This window comes from Boleophthalmus pectinirostris, unplaced genomic scaffold (assembly GCF_026225935.1).
Source record: "Boleophthalmus pectinirostris isolate CB_2022bp ecotype Guang Dong unplaced genomic scaffold, ASM2622593v1 HiC_scaffold_2, whole genome shotgun sequence".
NCBI lineage: Eukaryota > Metazoa > Chordata > Actinopteri > Gobiiformes > Gobiidae > Boleophthalmus > Boleophthalmus pectinirostris.
The window spans coordinates 42209589-42227619 of NW_026571152.1; the positions used below are offsets into that span (position 1 = coordinate 42209589).

At 43.5% G+C, this 18031-nt stretch overlaps 1 protein-coding gene across 1 annotated transcript in view; it reads right to left on the reverse strand.

The window, feature by feature from the left end:
- Positions 1-18031, reverse strand: part of bmal2 (basic helix-loop-helix ARNT like 2) — a 28359-nt gene that overhangs the window by 9260 nt on the left and 1068 nt on the right. Inside the window, exons 2-9 of the mRNA XM_055155614.1 lie at positions 9778-9895; positions 9650-9697; positions 8251-8292; positions 8006-8163; positions 5883-5962; positions 4487-4579; positions 3257-3374; positions 1522-1671 (exon numbers count right to left, since the gene is read on the reverse strand). Coding sequence (XP_055011589.1) covers positions 1522-1671; positions 3257-3374; positions 4487-4579; positions 5883-5962; positions 8006-8163; positions 8251-8292; positions 9650-9697; positions 9778-9895 — 807 coding nt within the window. The remainder of the gene's footprint in view (positions 1-1521; positions 1672-3256; positions 3375-4486; positions 4580-5882; positions 5963-8005; positions 8164-8250; positions 8293-9649; positions 9698-9777; positions 9896-18031) is intronic.

The window sequence follows — 18031 nt, forward strand, 5'->3', positions numbered from 1 at the left end:
CACACCAAAGTGTCAAAAAATGCCTTCATGCCTCTATTTGGAGCCTTTGCATTTGAGTTTAGATGCCCCCGACGCGCGTCTTTGACGCCGTGAACGAACGGGAGAAAAATACTTGACGCGCGTTCGTTGCCCTGGAAACAAGAGCCCGGTCCCGCTCTTTTCCCAAAACAATGTCAGACCAGACTGAGAGAGACTTTAGTGTTTTTATGACATAAAACATCAGCCGAGGAGATCAGGTCGACGACTGGGGCGAGTTTATATTTATACTCCACTAATGACACTGGATCAGTCCTGGATCAGTCCTGGTCTAGTCCTGGTCTAATACTGGTCTGGTCCCTGTCTAGTCCTGGTTTAGTCCTGGTTTAGTCCTGGTCTAGTCCCGGTCTAATACTGGTCTGGTCCCTGTCTAGTCCTTGTTTAGTCCCGGTCTAGTCTCGGTCAAGTCTCGGTCAAGTCTCGGTCAAGTCCTGGTCTGGTTCTGGTGTAGTCCTCGTGATCGTGCTCGGTGATTGTGGTGTATATATTCATGCTCCGCTCATGTTTGTGGTTCTCGTTCTGGTTCTCGGGTTTTTCTTCCTGATAATAACGTCGCTGCGTCTCTGGATACTCGTCCCTGATTGGTCGACGCGGCGAGTCTGGCGCGAAAAGTTCAGCATTTTCAACTTCTTGACGCTGACGCCTTGGACGCGCGTCTAGAGCGTCGACGCGAAAACGCTCAAAACATCGACTTTACATAGAAACTGGACGCTTTGACGCTTTGGTGTGAACGGCCCTTAACACCTATAGTCCCAAAGTCCCTCTGTCCCTCTGTCCCTCTGTCCTTCTGTCTGTCCTTCTGTCCCTCTGTCCTTCTGTCCTTCTGTCCTTCTGTCCTTCTGTCCTTCTGTCCCTCTGTCCCTCTGTCCTTCTGTCCCTTCTGTCCTTCTGTCCCTCTGTCCTTCTGTCCTTCTGTCCCTCTGTCCTTCTGTCCTTCTGTCCCTCTGTCCTCTGTCCTTCTGTCCTTCTGTCCCTCTGTCCCTCTGTCCTTCTGTCCTTCTGTCCTTCTGTCCCTCTGTCCTTCTGTCCTTCTGTCCCTCTGTCCTTCTGTCCTTCTGTCCCTCTGTCCCTCTGTCCTTCTGTCCTTCTGTCCTTCTGTCGCTCTGTCCTTCTGTCCCTCTGTCCCTCTGTCCTTCTGTCCTTCTGTCCTTCTGTCCCTCTGTCCTTCTGTCCTTCTGTCCCTCTGTCCTTCTGTCCTTCTGTCCCTCTGTCCCTCTGTCCTCTGTCCCTCTGTCCCTCTGTCCCTCTGTCCCTCTGTCCTCTGTCCTTCTGTCTGTCCTTCTGTCCTTCTGTCCCTCTGTCCTTCTGTCCCTCTGTCCTTCTGTCCTTCTGTCCTTCTGTCCTTCTGTCCTCTGTCCTTCTGTCCTTCTGTCCTTCTGTCCTTCTGTCCTTCTGTCCCTCTGTCCTCTGTCCCTCTGTCCTTCTGTCCCTCTGTCTTCTGTCCTTCTGTCCTTCTGTCCTTCTGTCCTTCTGTGTCACTCTCACCTTTCTTTTTGGAGGTTCCAGCTTGAAATTCCTTCTCCTCCATTTTCACTGACACTTTATTGTACTTCATTCGACAGAAGAAAGAGCGTCGCGCCCCGGAGCAGAGACGAGAGGTGCCCACGGGGAGGTCGGCCTGGACCTGGAGACCGGCTGAAACACGACACACACACACACGAGTCACACACATCAATACTCAGATACAAAATACAAATCAATACTCACAAACTACATGATACTGCACTATGAATACTGAAAGAAGTACTGAAACTAGAGACTCATTTGAACAGGAACTGACACTGAAAAACATCACATGAAGCTGAGACACACTTTATATGTATTTTTGTTTGTTTTTTATTTCATTTATTTTTATAAAAGAGCAGGGTTTATAAGATTTATCTCCTTCCTGTTCCTTTTGTTCGTGCAGCAAAGACGAGGTAAATAATAAGGTACAAATATGTAATTATGTTCATTGTCAGATTTTTTGTTGTTGTTGTCGTCTTTAAGTTGATGCCAACAACATAACAGCATCAGCAACAAATACATTTTGACTTGTACATTTATATTTCTATAATCATGTTGTTTGTTTACACCTGCCTCTTGCCATTTTTGCTACTTAGAAATTATTATTATCGTTTATTTTTTCTCTTTGTTATTATGTTAAATTGTGAGGTGTGATCTCCTGTGTCCAAATAATTTCCCCTGTGGCTCAATTAAGTCTAAAGTGTGAGTTTATATTTAGAAAGAAGCTGTTTCACTCACACAGACACAGACACACACACACACACACACACACACACACACACACAGACACACACACACACACACACACACACAGACACACACACACACACACACAGACACACACACACACACACACACACAGACACACACACACACACACACACAGACACACACACACACACACACACACACACACACACACAGACACACACACACACACACACACAGACACACACAGACACACACACACACACACACACACAGACACACACAGACACACACACACACAGACACAGACACTAGGGGTGGGTATCATCATGAAGCTGCCGATACGATACATATCTCGATATAGTGCTTTTTCGATTCAATACAATATATTTCAAATCGAGTCGATACGGTTCAATAAAAAAACAGTGGCTAAATCGTGGCTGTGACACTAAAAAAAGTCTTTGTTTAACCAATTTTTGTGCAAAAGTTCATATGAACCACAAACATTTTAATCATCAAAACAGTGAAAATGTCAAATGTTTCCCATAAATTATAGTTTTTTTCTTCTGAAAAAGCAAAAAAACTATAACACTGTAACCAAAAAATATATATATAATAATAAAAATAATAAAATAATAATAAAATATACAAAAAAATGGACTTGGTGATATATCGATACAGCAGTCCCCGATATCGATACTGTATCATTACATTAAACAATACGATATATCGATATTTTGATATTTTTGCACACCACTAACAGACACACATACACACACACACACACAGATACACTGATACACACACACACACACACACACACACACACACACACACACACACACACACACAAACACACACACACAGACACACACAAACACAGACACACAGATACACTGATACACACACACACACACACAAACACACAAACACACACATACACACACACACACACACACACAGACACACACACACACAAACACAGATCTGAATGAGTCAGTTTTACTTTTGGCGTCGATGAGTCGTTCTCGGGGGTAGAGCTCAGACGCAGACAGCTGCTCCTTCACTTTGCTCATGTCCTTGGGGTGAATGTAATCAAACAAACTCTGTCCGATCAGCTCGGCCTGAAACACACACACACACACACACACACACACACAGACACACACACACACACACACACACACACACAACACACACACAACACACACACATAATCATAAAATCGACCTGAACCAAAACAACCAGAAACACATCAGGTGCATTGTGTACATTTTCCGTCAAGTGCTTTGTCTGGAATGTTCCACAGTATGGCGTTAAACTTTTCTATCTCCATGGAGACCAAACCAGACCAGATTACAGGTCAGATCTGTGGAGAGGCGACCCCGCTCACAGTCAGAATGTCTGTTCTTATAGGTATTTTTGAGCTTTAAACTCACCTGTAATTGAATAAATGTAAAGTAGAGCTGTTTAATGTCACACTGCGGAACATTCCAGGCAGAGCAATGACATCTCCATAGAAACAACGACGTGATCAACCTCCAACCAAAAAACCCGCACCCGCCCGGACCCGTGATAAATCCAACAACCCAAACCAGGGCTGAACCAGGATTAAACCAGGACTAAACCAAAACTAAACCAGAACTAAACCAGACCTAAACCAAGACTAAACCAGGACTAAACTAAAACTAAACCAGGACTAAACCAAGACTAAACCAGGACTGAACCAGAACTAAACCAGAACTAAACCAGGATTAAACCAGGACTAAACCAAAACTAAACCAGAACTAAACCAGGATTAAACCAGGACTAAACCAAAACTAAACCAGAACTAAACCAAGACTAAACCAAGACTAAACCAGGATTGAACCAGAACTAAACCAGGACTAAACTAAAACTAAACCAGGACTAAACCAAAACTAAACCAGGACTAAACCAAAAGTAAACCAGGACAAAACCAGAACTAAACCAGGACAAAACCAGGACTGAACCAGAACTAAACCAGGACAAAACTAAGACTAAACCAGGACTAAACCAGGACAAAACCAGAACTAAACCAGAACTGAACCAGGACTAAACCAAAACTAAACCAGGACTAACCTAAGACTAAACCAGAACTAAACCAGGACTTAACCAGGACTAAACCTATGCCATGTTGAGTACGTTACTCCTTTTCCTTCATCGTGTTTCACCACTGAAGCTGAAACTGATGTAATGACAGAAGGAAAACCATTACCCTACTATAATTTAAGATCTTTGTCACGGACTCGGAGACAAACAAGATTTTTCCACGATCACAGCCCACGACGAAAAGGAACCCGTCTGCAGCCTGAGAACACGACAGAGAAAGAGAAAAAGAGACGAGGCATCGTTAGAACACGTGAGAGACGATACAACATCACAATACGGAGGATAAATCTGTTTAATGTTGCGTTTCGACGTTGCGTTTCGACGTTGCGTTTCGTGATTTGCTGTTGTGTTTGTTGTGTTTCGAGGTTGTGTTTTTGAGGTTGTATTTGGCGGTTGTGTTTTTGAGGTTGCGTTTGGCGGTTGCGGTTGCGTTTGGGCGGTTGTGTTTGGCGGTTGCCTTTTGGCGGTTGCGTTTTGGTGGTTGCGTTTTGGCGGTTGTGTTTGGCGGTTGTGTTTTGGCGGTTGTGTTTTGGCGGTTGTGTTTTGGCGGTTGTGTTTGGCGGTCGTGTTTTTGAGGTCGTGTTTTGGCGGTCGTGTTTGGCGGTGGTGCTTCGAGGTTGTGTTCTGAAGTTGTGTTTGGTGGTTGAGTTTTTGAGGTTGTGTTTTGTGGTTGCGTTTGGAGGTTGCGTTTTGGCAGTTGTGTTTTTGAGGTCGTGTTTGGCGGTCGTGTTTGGCGGTCGTGTTTGGCGGTCGTGTTTTGTGGTCGTGTTTTGAGGTTGTGTTTTTGCGGTTGTGTTTTGTGGTTGTGTTTGGCGGTTGTGTTTGGCGGTTGCGTTTTGGCGGTTTGCGTTTGGCGGTTGCGTTTTGGCGGTTGTGTTTTGGCGGTTGTGTTTTGGTGGTTAAGTTTTTGAGGTCGTGTTTGGCGGTCGTGTTTTGTGGTTGTGTTTGGCGGTCGTGTTTTGAGGTTGTGTTTGGCGGTCGTGTTTTGAGGTTTGTTTTTTGCGTTGCGTTTTGCGGTTGTGTTTCGTGGTTGCGTTTTGTGGTTGTGTTTTGCGGTCGTGTGTTTTGTGGTTGTGTTTGGCGGTCGTGTTTTGAGGTTGTGTTTTTGCGGTTGCGTTTTTGCGGTTGTGTTTCGTGGTTGCGTTTTGCGGTTGTGTTTGGCGGTCGTGTTTTGTGGTTGTGTTTGGCGGTTGTGTTTGCGGTCGTGTTTTGTGGTTGTGTTTTGGCGGTTGTGTTTTGCGGTCGTGTTGTGTTTTTTGGCGGTTGTGTTTGGCGGTCGTGTTTTGAGGTTGTGTTTTTGCGGGTTGGTTGCGTTTTTGCGGTCGTGTTTCGTGGTTGCGTTTTGCAGTCGTGTTTCGTGGTTGCGTTTTGCAGTCGTGTTTTGTGGTTGCGTTTTTGCGGTCGTGTTTCGTGGTTGCGTTTTGCGGTCGTGTTTCGTGGTTGTGTTTTTGCGGTTGCGTTTCGTGGTTGCGTTTTGCGGTCGTGTTTTGCGGTCGTGTTACCTTAAGCACCAGATGTTTCAGCTCCTCGTCAGGGAGGAATGACGGCTTGTAACTGGCCTCAGAGAACGAACTTCCTGAACCTAAAAAATAACAGCACAATTTCAAACAAATCCACTGAACAAAAAAAGAACCGGTTTCCTCTGTTCTTTGAAACTCTGCACAAGTTTTCATACTTTAACATGAGTCATTTTGCCTCTTTAACTACAGACCTGAGTGTGTGCGACTGTCACTGACTGATCGAGTTTATCTGGTGAGGAAAATTTGGCGGAAAATGTAAATATATCATATAATTATTTAAATATAAATGCTTAAATATATATATATATATATATAATTTTAATATAATTATTATTTTTATAGTGATTTAACTCTTGAAAGAAAATCAACAAAATACAAGATGCAGACGTGTTATTATTTGCAATGTCAAACAGAAGTGATAGTTCCCGTAGTGTGTTTATGTGTTTATGTGTTTGTATGTTTGTTTGTATGTTTGTGTGTTTGTGTGTTTGTGTGTTTGTATGTTTGTATGTTTGTATGTTCGTATGTTTGTATGTTTGTATGTTTGTGTGTTTGTTTGTATGTTTGTGTGTTTGTGTTTGTATGTTTGTGTGTTTGTGTGTTTGTTTGTATGTTTGTGTGTTTGTATGTTTGTGTGTTTGTATGTTTGTGTGTTTGTTTGTGTGTTTGTGTTTGTTTGTGTGTTTGTGCGTTTGTGTGTTTGTATGTTTGTGTTTGTCTGTCTGTGTGTTCGTGTGTTTGTTTGTTTATGTGTGTTTGTATGTTTGTATGTTTGTATGTTTGTATGTTTGTATGTTTGTATGTTTGTATGTTTGTTTGTTTGTGTGTTTTGTTTGTATGTTTGTTTGTGTGTTTGTGTTTGTATGTTTGTGTGTTTGTATGTTTGTTTGTATGTTTGTGTGTTTGTATGTTTGTGTGTGTATGTTTGTGTGTTTGTTTGTGTGTTTGTGTTTGTTTGTGTGTTTGTGCGTTTGTGTGTTTGTATGTGTGTGTTTCTACCTTTGAGCGAGCGCAGGTGCTGCAGGGCCATCTTCAGTTTGTGTTTCTGTTTGTCTGTCTGTGTGTTTGTGTGTATGTTTGTATGTTTGTATGTTTGTGTGTTTGTTTGTATGTATGTGTTTGTATGTATGTGTTTGTACCTTTGAGCGAGCGCAGGTGCTGCAGGGCCATCCTCAGTTGTGTTTCTGTTGTTTGTTTGTCTGTTGTTTGTTTGTGTTGTGTTTGTGTTTGTGTGTTGTGTGTGTTGTGTGTTTGTATGTTTGTGTGTGTGTGTTTGTGTGTATTGTTTGTGTTTGTTTGTTATGTGTTTGTGTTTGTACCTTTGAGCGAGCGCAGGTGCTGCAGGGCCATCCTCAGTTTGTGTTTGTTTGTTTGTTTATTTGTTTGTTTGTCTGTGTGTTTGTGTGTTTGTGTGTGTGTGTGTGTTTGTGTGTGTGTTTGTGTGTGTGTGTGTGTGTTTGTACCTTTGAGCGAGCGCAGGTGCTGCAGGGCCATCCTCAGTTTGTGTTTCTGTTTGTTTGTTTGTCTGTCTGTGTGTTTGTGTGTTTGTGTTTGTGTGTTTTGTGTGTTTGTGTTTTGTTTGTATGTTGTTGTGTTTGTTTGTATGTGTTGTGTTTGTACCTTTGAGCGAGCGCAGGTGCTGCAGGGCCATCCTCAGTTTGTGTTTGTGTTTGTGTTTGTTTGTTTGTTTGTTTGTCTTGTGTCTGTGTGTGTGTGTGTCTGTGTGTTTGTGTGTTTGTCTGTCTGTGTGTCTGTGTGTTTGTGCGTTTGTGTTGTGTGTGTGTGTGTGTGTGTGTTTGTACCTTTGAGCGAGCGCAGGTGCTGCAGGGCCATCCTCAGTTTGTGTTTCTGTTTGTTTGTTTGTATGTTTGTGTGTTTGTATGTTTGTGTGTGTTTGTGTTTGTTTGTGTGTATGTTTGTGTGTGTTTGTTTGTGTGTTTGTACCTTTGAGCGAGCGCAGGTGCTGCAGGGCCATCCTCAGTTTGTGTTTCTGTTTGTTTGTTTGTCTGTCTGTGTGTTTGTGTGTTTGTGCGTTTGTGTGTTTGTGTGTTTGTGTTTGTTTGTATGTTTGTGTGTTGTGTTTGTTTGTATGTTTGTGTTTGTACCTTTGAGCGAGCGCAGGTGCTGCAGGGCCATCCTCAGCACCGTCAGCTTGTCCAGTTTGCGGGACATGGGGTTGGGGATGGGGATCATGGTGGACAGTTTGTCGATCAGGTTGTTCATTCGGACTCGTCTCCTCTTTTCTATTTGACTGTGTGGTTCCCTGCGGAGAAACGACACCGGAAATGACACCTCGGAATAAAACAAACACACAAACAGAAATCGGACTTGGGAACATCGAAGCACTGACCTGCAGCATTTGATTTTCACGTGTTGGTCCTCTCCGTCCGACCTGTTCAACCAACCAACAAACATAAAGACGCACGGTGTAACTCATTATCGTTTTGTCTGGAAAGTTCCACAGTGTGGCATTAAACCTTTCTATCTTCACGGAGACCAAACCAGACCAAGTGACAGGTCAGATCTGTGGAGGGGCGACCCCGCTCACAGCCAGAATGTTTGTTTTTCTAGTTGTTTTTTGAGCTGTAAAACTATAATGTTTAATAAATGTTTAATGTCACACTGTGGAACATTCCAACAGAGCAATGACGTCTCCATAGAAACAAGCAGGTGACGGACCCTCCACCAGAAAAAGTTGCACAATGCAGCTTTAATTAGTAACAACTCGGTCTTGTCTCAGTCTTGTCTCGGTCTCGACTCAGTCTCGACTCTCAGAGGTCTCAGTCTTGTCTTGGCTTTGTCTCGATCTCGATCTTTAAAAGTCTCACTCTTGTCTCGGTCTCGAGCCTCAGAGGTCTTGGTCTTGTCTCGGTCTTGTTTCTCAGAGGTCTCGGTCTTGTCTTGGCCTTGTCTTGGTCTTGATCTTTAAAAGTCTCGGTCTTGTCTTGGTCTCGATTCTCAGAGGTCTCAGTCTTGTCTCGGCCTTGTCTCGGTCTCGATCTTTAAAAGTCTCAGTCTTGTCTCGGTCTCGAGCCTCAGAGGCCTTGGTCTTGTCTCGGTCTTGTCTCGGTCTTGCCTCGGTCTCGACTCTCAGAGGCCTCGGTCTTGTCTCGGTCTTGTCTCGGTCTTGCCTCGGTCTCGACTCTCAGAGGCCTCGGTCTTGTCTCGGTCTTGTCTCGGTCTTGTCTCGGTCTTGTCTCGGTCTTGTCTCGGTCTTGTCTCGGTCTTGTCTCGGTCTTTCTCAGAGATCTCGGTCTTGATCTTTAAAAGTCTCGGTCTTGACACTCAGCGGTCTCAGTCTTGCCTTGGCCTTGTCTTGGTGTCGACCTTTAAAAGTCTTGGCCTTGTCTCGGTCTTGTCTCGATCTTGTCTCGGTCTTGTCTCGATCTTGTCTCGATCTTGTCTCGGTCTTGTCTCGGTCTTGTCTCGGTCTTGTCTCGGTCTTGTCTCGATCTTGTCTCGATCTTGTCTCGGTCTTGTCTCGGTCTTGTCTCGATCTTGTCTCGGTCTTGTCTCGATCTTGATCTTTAAAAGTCTCGGTCTTGACACTCAGAGGTCTCAGTCTTGTCTTGGCCTTGTCTTGGTCTCGACCTTTAAAAGTCTTGGTCATGTCTCGGTCTCGGACTACAACACTAGACTAACAGATACTTAAATCCCTCGTATCAGAATCGGTATCGGAACCTAAAAAGTGGGATCGGCGCAGCTGACGAGGCGCAGGTGTTTTGTTTTGTTTATATTAAATCTCTCACCCGTCGTCTTCCATATCTTCATCGAACATGGAGGCAGGTTTGGGTTCCCTACGTTCAGAAAGAAAGAAAACGTGAAAGATTGGTCCTGATGTAAAAGAACTCCGGGTCAGAGTTGATTTGGGACTCACTGGTCGGTGCTCCCTTTGCGTTTCCGCGGCAACTCCATGTTTAAGGACACGGGAGCCGAGGAGGAGCTCATCAGGTCGGACAGACACATGGACGAGTTCTCCTCCCCCAGGACATCGTCTGGAAACACGACGAGAAGAACAGCACGTCAGGAGAGAGCGAGGAAATCTGCACCCGAGACCAGGACTAAACCAGGACTGAACCAGGACTGAACCAGGACTAAAACAGGACTAAACCAGGACTAAAACAGGACTAAACCAGGACTAAAAACAGGACTAAAACAGGACTAAACCAGGAAAAAACAGGACTAAACCAGGACTAAAACAGGACTAAACCAGGACTAAACCAGGACTAAACCAGGACTAAAAACAGGACTAAACCAGGACTAAAACAGGACTAAACCAGGACTAAAACAGGAATAAACCAGGACTAAAACAGGACTAAACCAGGACTAAACCAGGACAGGACTAAACCAGGACTAAACCAGGTCTAAACAGGACTAAAACAGGACTGAAACCAGGACTAAACCAGGTCTAAAACAGGAATAAACCAGGACTAAACCAGGACTAAAACAGGACTAAACCAGGTCTAAAATAGGAATAAACCAGGACTAAACCAGGACTGAAACCAGGACCTAAAACCAGGACTAAAACAGGACTGAACCAGGACTAAACCAGGTCTAAAACAGGACTAAACCAGGACTAAAACAGGAATAAACCAGGACTAAAACAGGAATAAACCAGGACTAAAACAGGAATAAACCAGGACTGAACCAGGACTAAACCAGGTCTAAACCAGGTCTAAAACAGGACTGAACCAGGTCTAAAACAGGACTAAACCAGGACTAAAACAGGACTAACTAAACAGGACTAAACAGGACTGAACCAGGACTAAACCAGGTCTAAACCAGGTCTAAACCAGGACTAAAGCAGGACTAAAACAGGACTAAACCAGGTCTAAACCAGGTCTAAAACAGGAATAAACCAGGACTAAACCAGGACTCTCTAAAACAGGAATAAACCAGGACTAAACCAGGACTAAAACAGGACTAAACCAGGTCTAAAACAGGAATAAACCAGGACTAAACCAGGACTAAACCAGGTCTAAAACAGGTCTAAAACAGGACTAAACCAGGTCTAAACCAGGTCTAATCTCCTCCGCTGATGGTTTTCTGTAATAAAAACACTAAAGTCTCTCTCAGTCTGGTCCATGAAATCATTTTGGGAAAAAAAAGGGAAATGTCTCTTATTTCCAGAACGACGACGTTCTGAACACACATGAAGTAGTTTTCTCCCGTTTGTCGTTCATTTGATTCACCTGACCTGCCTGTTATTAATCACTACCCGCCCAAATACTCGCCCGGAACATTCCAGAACGTTAAAACCCAACCCGGTGCAGGACTCTGGTTTGGGTTTTGAAAAAAAAAAAAAAAAAAAAAAAGGTCAAACACCGAGTTCACATGTTTCAAAACGCATCTTCAACGCATTTTCAATTAACGAAATAAAAAATTATGAAGTGAACGTGTGATTTACGATTTAGGTCTTCAGAATCCGTGTGTCATTCATTTATTTGTTTTTCAATATAAAATCAAAAATAAGAAAATACAATTTTCTTCATTATTTGTCTCCAAAACCAAAATGAAAAAACAGATAAAGATTTGTTTTTTCAGTTTTCGATTTTTGTGTTTTAAATGAAAAATGGAAAAAACAGATAACGGCCGTTTCCGGTTTACGTGACTTCAGTGACTGCGATGCCGGACTGTTTGCACCGCGTACGGACTGAACCAGGACTGATCCAGGACCGGGACCAGACCGGGACTGAGACCGGAACCAGAGCGGGACCAGAGCGGGACCGGACCGGGACCAGAGCGGACTCCGAGCTTTGACTCGGAGCCTCCGCAGGGTCCGAGCCTCAGCTTTGAGCTCTGGCCCTGCTGTGGGTTCTGAGCCTCCAGATTGGTCCCGGCCTGGTCCCGGTCTCAGTCGGTCAATCTAGTCCCGTTCTGGTCCCAGCCTCAGTCCCGCTCTGGTCCCCGGTCTGGCCCCGGTCTGGTCTCAGTCTCAGTCTTGCTCTGGTCCCGGTCTCAGTCCCAGTCTGGTCCCGGTCTGGTCTCGGTCTGTCTCGGTCCCGGTCTGCGTCCCAGTCTGGTCCCGGTCTCAGTCCCGGTCTCAGTCCCGGTCTGGTCCCGGTCTGGTCCCGGTCTGGTCCCGGTCTCAGTCCCGGTCTCAGTCCCGGTCTGGTTCCGGTCTGGTCCCGGTCTCAGTCCCGGTCTCAGTCCCGTCTCAGTCCCGGTCTCAGTCCCGGTCTCAGTCCCGGTCTGGTTCCGGTCTGGTCCCGGTCTCAGTCCCGGTCCCAGTCCCGGTCTGGTTCCGGTCTGGTCTCGGTCTGCGTCCCGGTCTCAGTCCCGGTCTGGTCCCGGTCTCGGTCCCGGTCCCAGTCCGGTCTGGTCCCGGTCTGGTCCAGTCCTGGATCAGTCCGACATCTCAGTCACTGAAGTCACGTAAACAGGAAACGGTCGTTATCCGTTTTTTCCATTTTTCATTTAAACACAAAATCGAAAACTGAAAAAACGAATCATTATCTGTTTTTTTCATTTTGTTTTTTGAGACAAATAACGAAGAAATTATTATTTTTTTTTTTCTGTTTTCTTATTTTTGGTTTTATATTGAAAAACAAATGAACGAACGACACACGGATTCTTCAAATTTGTCATTTTTAATTTAGAAAAGAATCCCACACACCGTTTTATTTACGAATTGTGATTTTAATTAGAATTAGACCTTCATCGGGTAAAAAACTTTGTTGAAGTTCTAATTAAATCCACAATTTGCAAGTAGAACGTTCTTGTATATTAATTTTAAGTGAAAAAATCCTGCGTAAATGTTTTATTACAAGAGAGAAATCGCAAAATAACATGTTTTTCTTCCGTCTCGGTGCAGCTGGAGTCAAATCACAGCGACGGAAAAACAAATACCTGAATTAAAATATGTTCCGTGCTCGATCCAATCAGAGCCGTGTGTTCTGAATACTTTAAATACTTTTACGTCGAGATGTATTTAAATTACAGGGTAAAGACGGAACATGAGACTAAAAATAGTTTCATGTTTGATTCAACATTTGTTCGACGTTTATTTGACACTGATCAGAAAAGGAAAAAAATAAAAATAACGGCACAACTACCAGGACTAAACCAGGACTAAACCAGGACCAAACCAAGAACTAAACCAGGACTAAACCAAAACAGGACAGGACTAAACCCAAACCAGGACTAAACCAGGACTAAACCAGGACCAAACCAGGACTAAACCAGGACTGAACCAGGACCAAACCAAGAACTAAACCAGGACTAAACCAGGACTAAAACCAAGGACTAAACCAGGATTAAACAAGGACTAAATCAAGTCTAAATCAGGGCTAAATGTGGATTAAACCAGAACTAAACCAGGACTAAATCAGGACTAAACCAGGTCTACATCAGGGCTAAATGTGGATCAAACCAGGACTAAACAAGAATTAAGCCAGGACTAAACCAGGACTAAACCAGGACTAAACCAATTCCACATTAGGGCTAAAAATGGATCAAACCAGAACTAAACCAGGACTAAATGTGGATCAAACCAGGATTAAACAAGAATTAAGCCAGGACCAAACCAGGACTAAACCAGGACTAAATGTGGATCAAACCAGGAAAACTAAACCAGGACTAAACCAGGACTAAACAAGGTCTACATCAGGGCTAAACATGGACCAAACCAGGACTAAACCAATTCCACATTAGGGCTAAAAATTGATCAAACCAGGACCAAACCAAGTTTAAATCAGAGGTAAATGTGGATTAAAAACCAGGACTAAAACAGAATTAAACCAGGTCTACATCAGGGCTAAACGTGGATCAAATGAGAATTAAACCAGGACTAAATCAGGACCAAACCAGGTCTACATCAGGGCTAAATGTAGATCAAACCAGGACTAAACCAAGACCAAATCAAGGCTACATCAGGACTAAACCTGGATCAAACCAAGTCTAAATCGGGGCTAAATGTGGATTAAACCAGGACTAATCCAGAACTAAACCAGGACCAAATCAAGTCTACATCAGGATCAAACCAGGACTAAAGCAGGACTAAACCAGGACTAAACCAGACCCAAACCAAGTCTACATCAGGGCTAAACATGGATCAAACCAGAACTAAACCAGGACCAAACCAGGACTAAACCAGGACTAAACCAGGACTAAACCTGGACTAAAAGGGACTAAACCAGGACTAAACCAGGACTAAACCAGGTCTAAACGTGGATCAAACCTTGCAAACAGACAACTCATAAAGTTTTACTCAAACATGTGAACGAAAACCAACGAAAAACAAACATGTTTCTAAAGTAAAGTGGATATTTTCAGCTCTGTCACTGCCTCGGGGACAGAATCACTTCCCTTTTGTGTGTTTTTGTCACGTGTTCGTTTTGGTTTTAACTCAAACACAGATTCGGTCGAGAAACACGGGAGCAGGAAATAGAAGTTGTAAATCGGCCCAGAGCGGAGACAGTTTTTGATCGTGTTCTCGAAGCCCCGTGACCCAAATAACCATTAACAGATCAGCGGGAACCTGATGTTTAATCCTGCTTCCTCCGTCGAGATCTGTGGATTACAGGGTCACGGAGACGGACACGAAACCAAACGAGACACGAGACGAGATGAGACGAGATGAGACGAGATGAGACGTTTCACCGCAGACGATTCTGATTGATTCGACTCACACGATGATTCTGGACATGATTCTCCCGAGTTTAACCTGAGCAGCAGCGGCGGCGGGGAATTTACACCGGGTCTAAACCAGGACTAAACCAGGACTAAACCAAGTCTACATCAGGGCTAAACTTGGATCAAATTTGAACTAAAGCAGGTCAAAACCAGGACCAAACTAAATCTATATCAGGGCTAAACATGGCTCAATCCAGGTCTAAAGTGGGACTAAACCAGGATTAAACCAAGTCTACATCAGGGCAGAATGTGGATCAAACCAGGACAACACCAGGACTAAAACAGGACCAAACCAAGTCTAAATCAGGGCTAAACCGGGATCAAACCAGGACTAAACCCCAGAACTAAACCAGGAGCGAAGCAGGACTGAAACAGGACCAAATCAAGTCTAAATCAGGGCTAAACCTGGATCAAACTAAATCTATATCAGGGCTAAACGTGGCTCAATCCAGGTCTAAAGTGGGACTAAACCAGGATTAAACCAAGTCTAAATCAGGGCTAAACCTGGATCAAACCAGGAATAAACCAGGTCTAAACCAGGACCAAACTCCATCAGGGTTAAATGTTGATTAAATCAGGATTAAACTAGGACTAAACCAGGACTAAACTAAGTCTAAATCAGGGCTGAATGTTGATCAAACCAGGACTAAAACAGGATTAAACCAGGACTAAACCAGGACTAAACCAAGTCTACATCAGGGCTAAACTTGGATCAAATTTGAACTAAACCAGGTCTAAACCAGGACCAAACTAAATCTATATCAGGGCTAAACGTGGCTCAATCCAGGTCTAAAGTGGGACTAAACCAGGATTAAACCAAGTCTACATCAGGGCAGAATGTGGATCAAACCAGGACAACACCAGGACTACAACAGGACTAAACCAGGACCAAACCAAGTCTAAATCAGGGCTAAACCGGGATCAAACCAGGACTAAACCCCAGAACTAAACCAGGAGCGAAGCAGGACTGAAACAGGACCAAACCAAGACTACATCAGGGCTAAACCTGGATCAAACCAGGAATAAACCAGGTCTAAACCAGGACCAAACTCCATCAGGGTTAAATGTTGATTAAATCAGGATTAAACTAGGACTAAACCAGGACTAAACTAAGTCTAAATCAGGGCTGAATGTTGATCAAACCAGGACTAAAACAGGATTAAACCAGGACCAAACCAGATCTAGAACAGGACTAAAACAGGACCAAACCAAGTCTACATCGAGGCTAAACGTGGCTCAAACCAGGATTAAACTAGGAACTAATCCAGGACTAAACCAGGACTAATCCAGGACTAATCCAGGACTAATCCAGGACTAAACCAGGACTAAACCAGGACTAAACCAGGACTAATCCAGGACTAATCCAGGACTAAACCAGGACTAAACCAGGACTAAACCAGGACTAAACCAGGACTACATCAGAGTTAAATGTTGATCAAACCAGGAATAAACAAGGACTAAAACAGGACTAAACCAAGTCTACATCAGGGCTAAACTTGGATCAAATTTGAACTAAACCAGGTCTAAACCAGGACCAAACTAAATCTATATCAGGGCTAAACGTGGCTCAATCCAGGATTAAAAAACAGGATTAAACCAGGACTAAACCAAGTCTACATCAGGGCAGAATGTGGATCAAACCATGACAACACCAGGACTAAAACAGGTCTAAACCAGGACTAAACCCCAGAACTAAACCAGGAGCGAAGCAGGACTGAAACAGGACCAAATCAAGTTTACATCAGGGCTAAACCTGGATCAAACCAGGAATAAACCAGGTCTAAACCAGGACCAAACTCCATCAGGGTTAAATGTTGATTAAATCAGGATTAAACTAGGACTAAACCAGGACTAAACTAAGTCTAAATCAGGGCTGAATGTTGATCAAACCAGGACTAAAACAGGATTAAACCAGGACCAAACCAGATCTAGAACAGGACTAAAACAGGACCAAACCAAGTCTACATCGAGGATAAACGTGGCTCAAACCAGGATTAAACTAGAACTAATCCAGGACTAAACCAGGACTAATCCAGGACTAATCCAGGACTAAACCAGGACTAATCCAGGACTAAACCAGGACTAATCCAGGACTAATCCAGGACTAAACCAGGACTAATCCAGGACTAATCCAGGACTAATCCAGGACTCCAGGAAATCCAGGACTAACCAGGACTAATCCAGGACTAAACCAGGACTAAACCAGGACTAAACCAGGACTACATCAGAGTTAAATGTTGATCAAACCAGGAATAAACAAGGACTAAAACAGGACTAAACCAAGTCTACATCAGGGCTAAACTTGGATCAAATTTGTACTAAACCAGGTCTAAACCAGGACCAAACTAAATCTATATCAGGGCTAAACGTGGCTCAATCCAGGTCTAAACTGGGACTAAAACAGGATTAAACCAGGACTAAACCAAGTCTAAATCAGGGCAGAATGTGGATCAAACCAGGACTACACCAGGACTAAAACAGGACTAAACCAGGACCAAACTAAGTCTAAACCAGGTCTAAACCAGGTGTAAACTAAGTCTACATCAGGACTAAACATGGCACAAATCAGGACTAAACTGGGACTAAAACAGGATTAAACCAAGTCTAAATCAGCGTTAAATGTGGATTAAATCAGGACTAAACCAGGACTAAAACAGGACTAAACCAGGACCAAACCAAGTCTAAACCAGGTGTAAACTAAGTCTACATCAGGACTAAACATGGCACAGATAAAACAGGACTAAACAAGGTCTAAACCAGGATTAAACCAGGTCTAAACCAGACGTGTGAACACACCCTGAGCTCAGCGTTCGTCTGACTCAGTTTTCTCTGCCCTTTGCATTTTGTGAGGAAATAATCAAGTCTTTGTGTAAAATAAATAAATATAAATAAATAAAAACACGTTTGCACAAACCGAGGTCAATTCTGTGCGGATTAGTGCAAATTTTAGATTAAATAATTGGATTAACTTCAACATTTATGAGATCTGCCCTGAACCTTTGTGACAGAAGCATTAACTGTCGGATAATTAAGAGATCATGAAAGTTGTTTGGTCAGTTTGAGTTTGAGTCACACAGGAATAACACGGGAATGAGGATTTAAACTGTAATAACTGAATTATAACAAAAATAAAACGCTGCATTTTAAATTTAAAGTCACAAGTCTGTGTTTGGGATTGTGGGAAACCAGGATCTAAGCAGGACTGAAACAGGACCAAACCAAGACTACAGCAGGACTAAATGTGGCTCAAACCTGAACTAAACTGGGACTAAACCAGGACTAAATCAGGGTTAATGTGGATCAAACCAGGAGTAAACCAAGTCTACATCAGGACTAACCTTGGATCAAACCAGATTTAAACCAGGACTAATTCAAGTCTAAATCAGGGCTAAACATGGCTCAAACCAGGATTAAACCGGGACTAAAACAGGATTAAACAGGACTGAACTAGGACTAAACCAGGACTAAAATAGGACCAAATCAAGTCTACCTCTGGG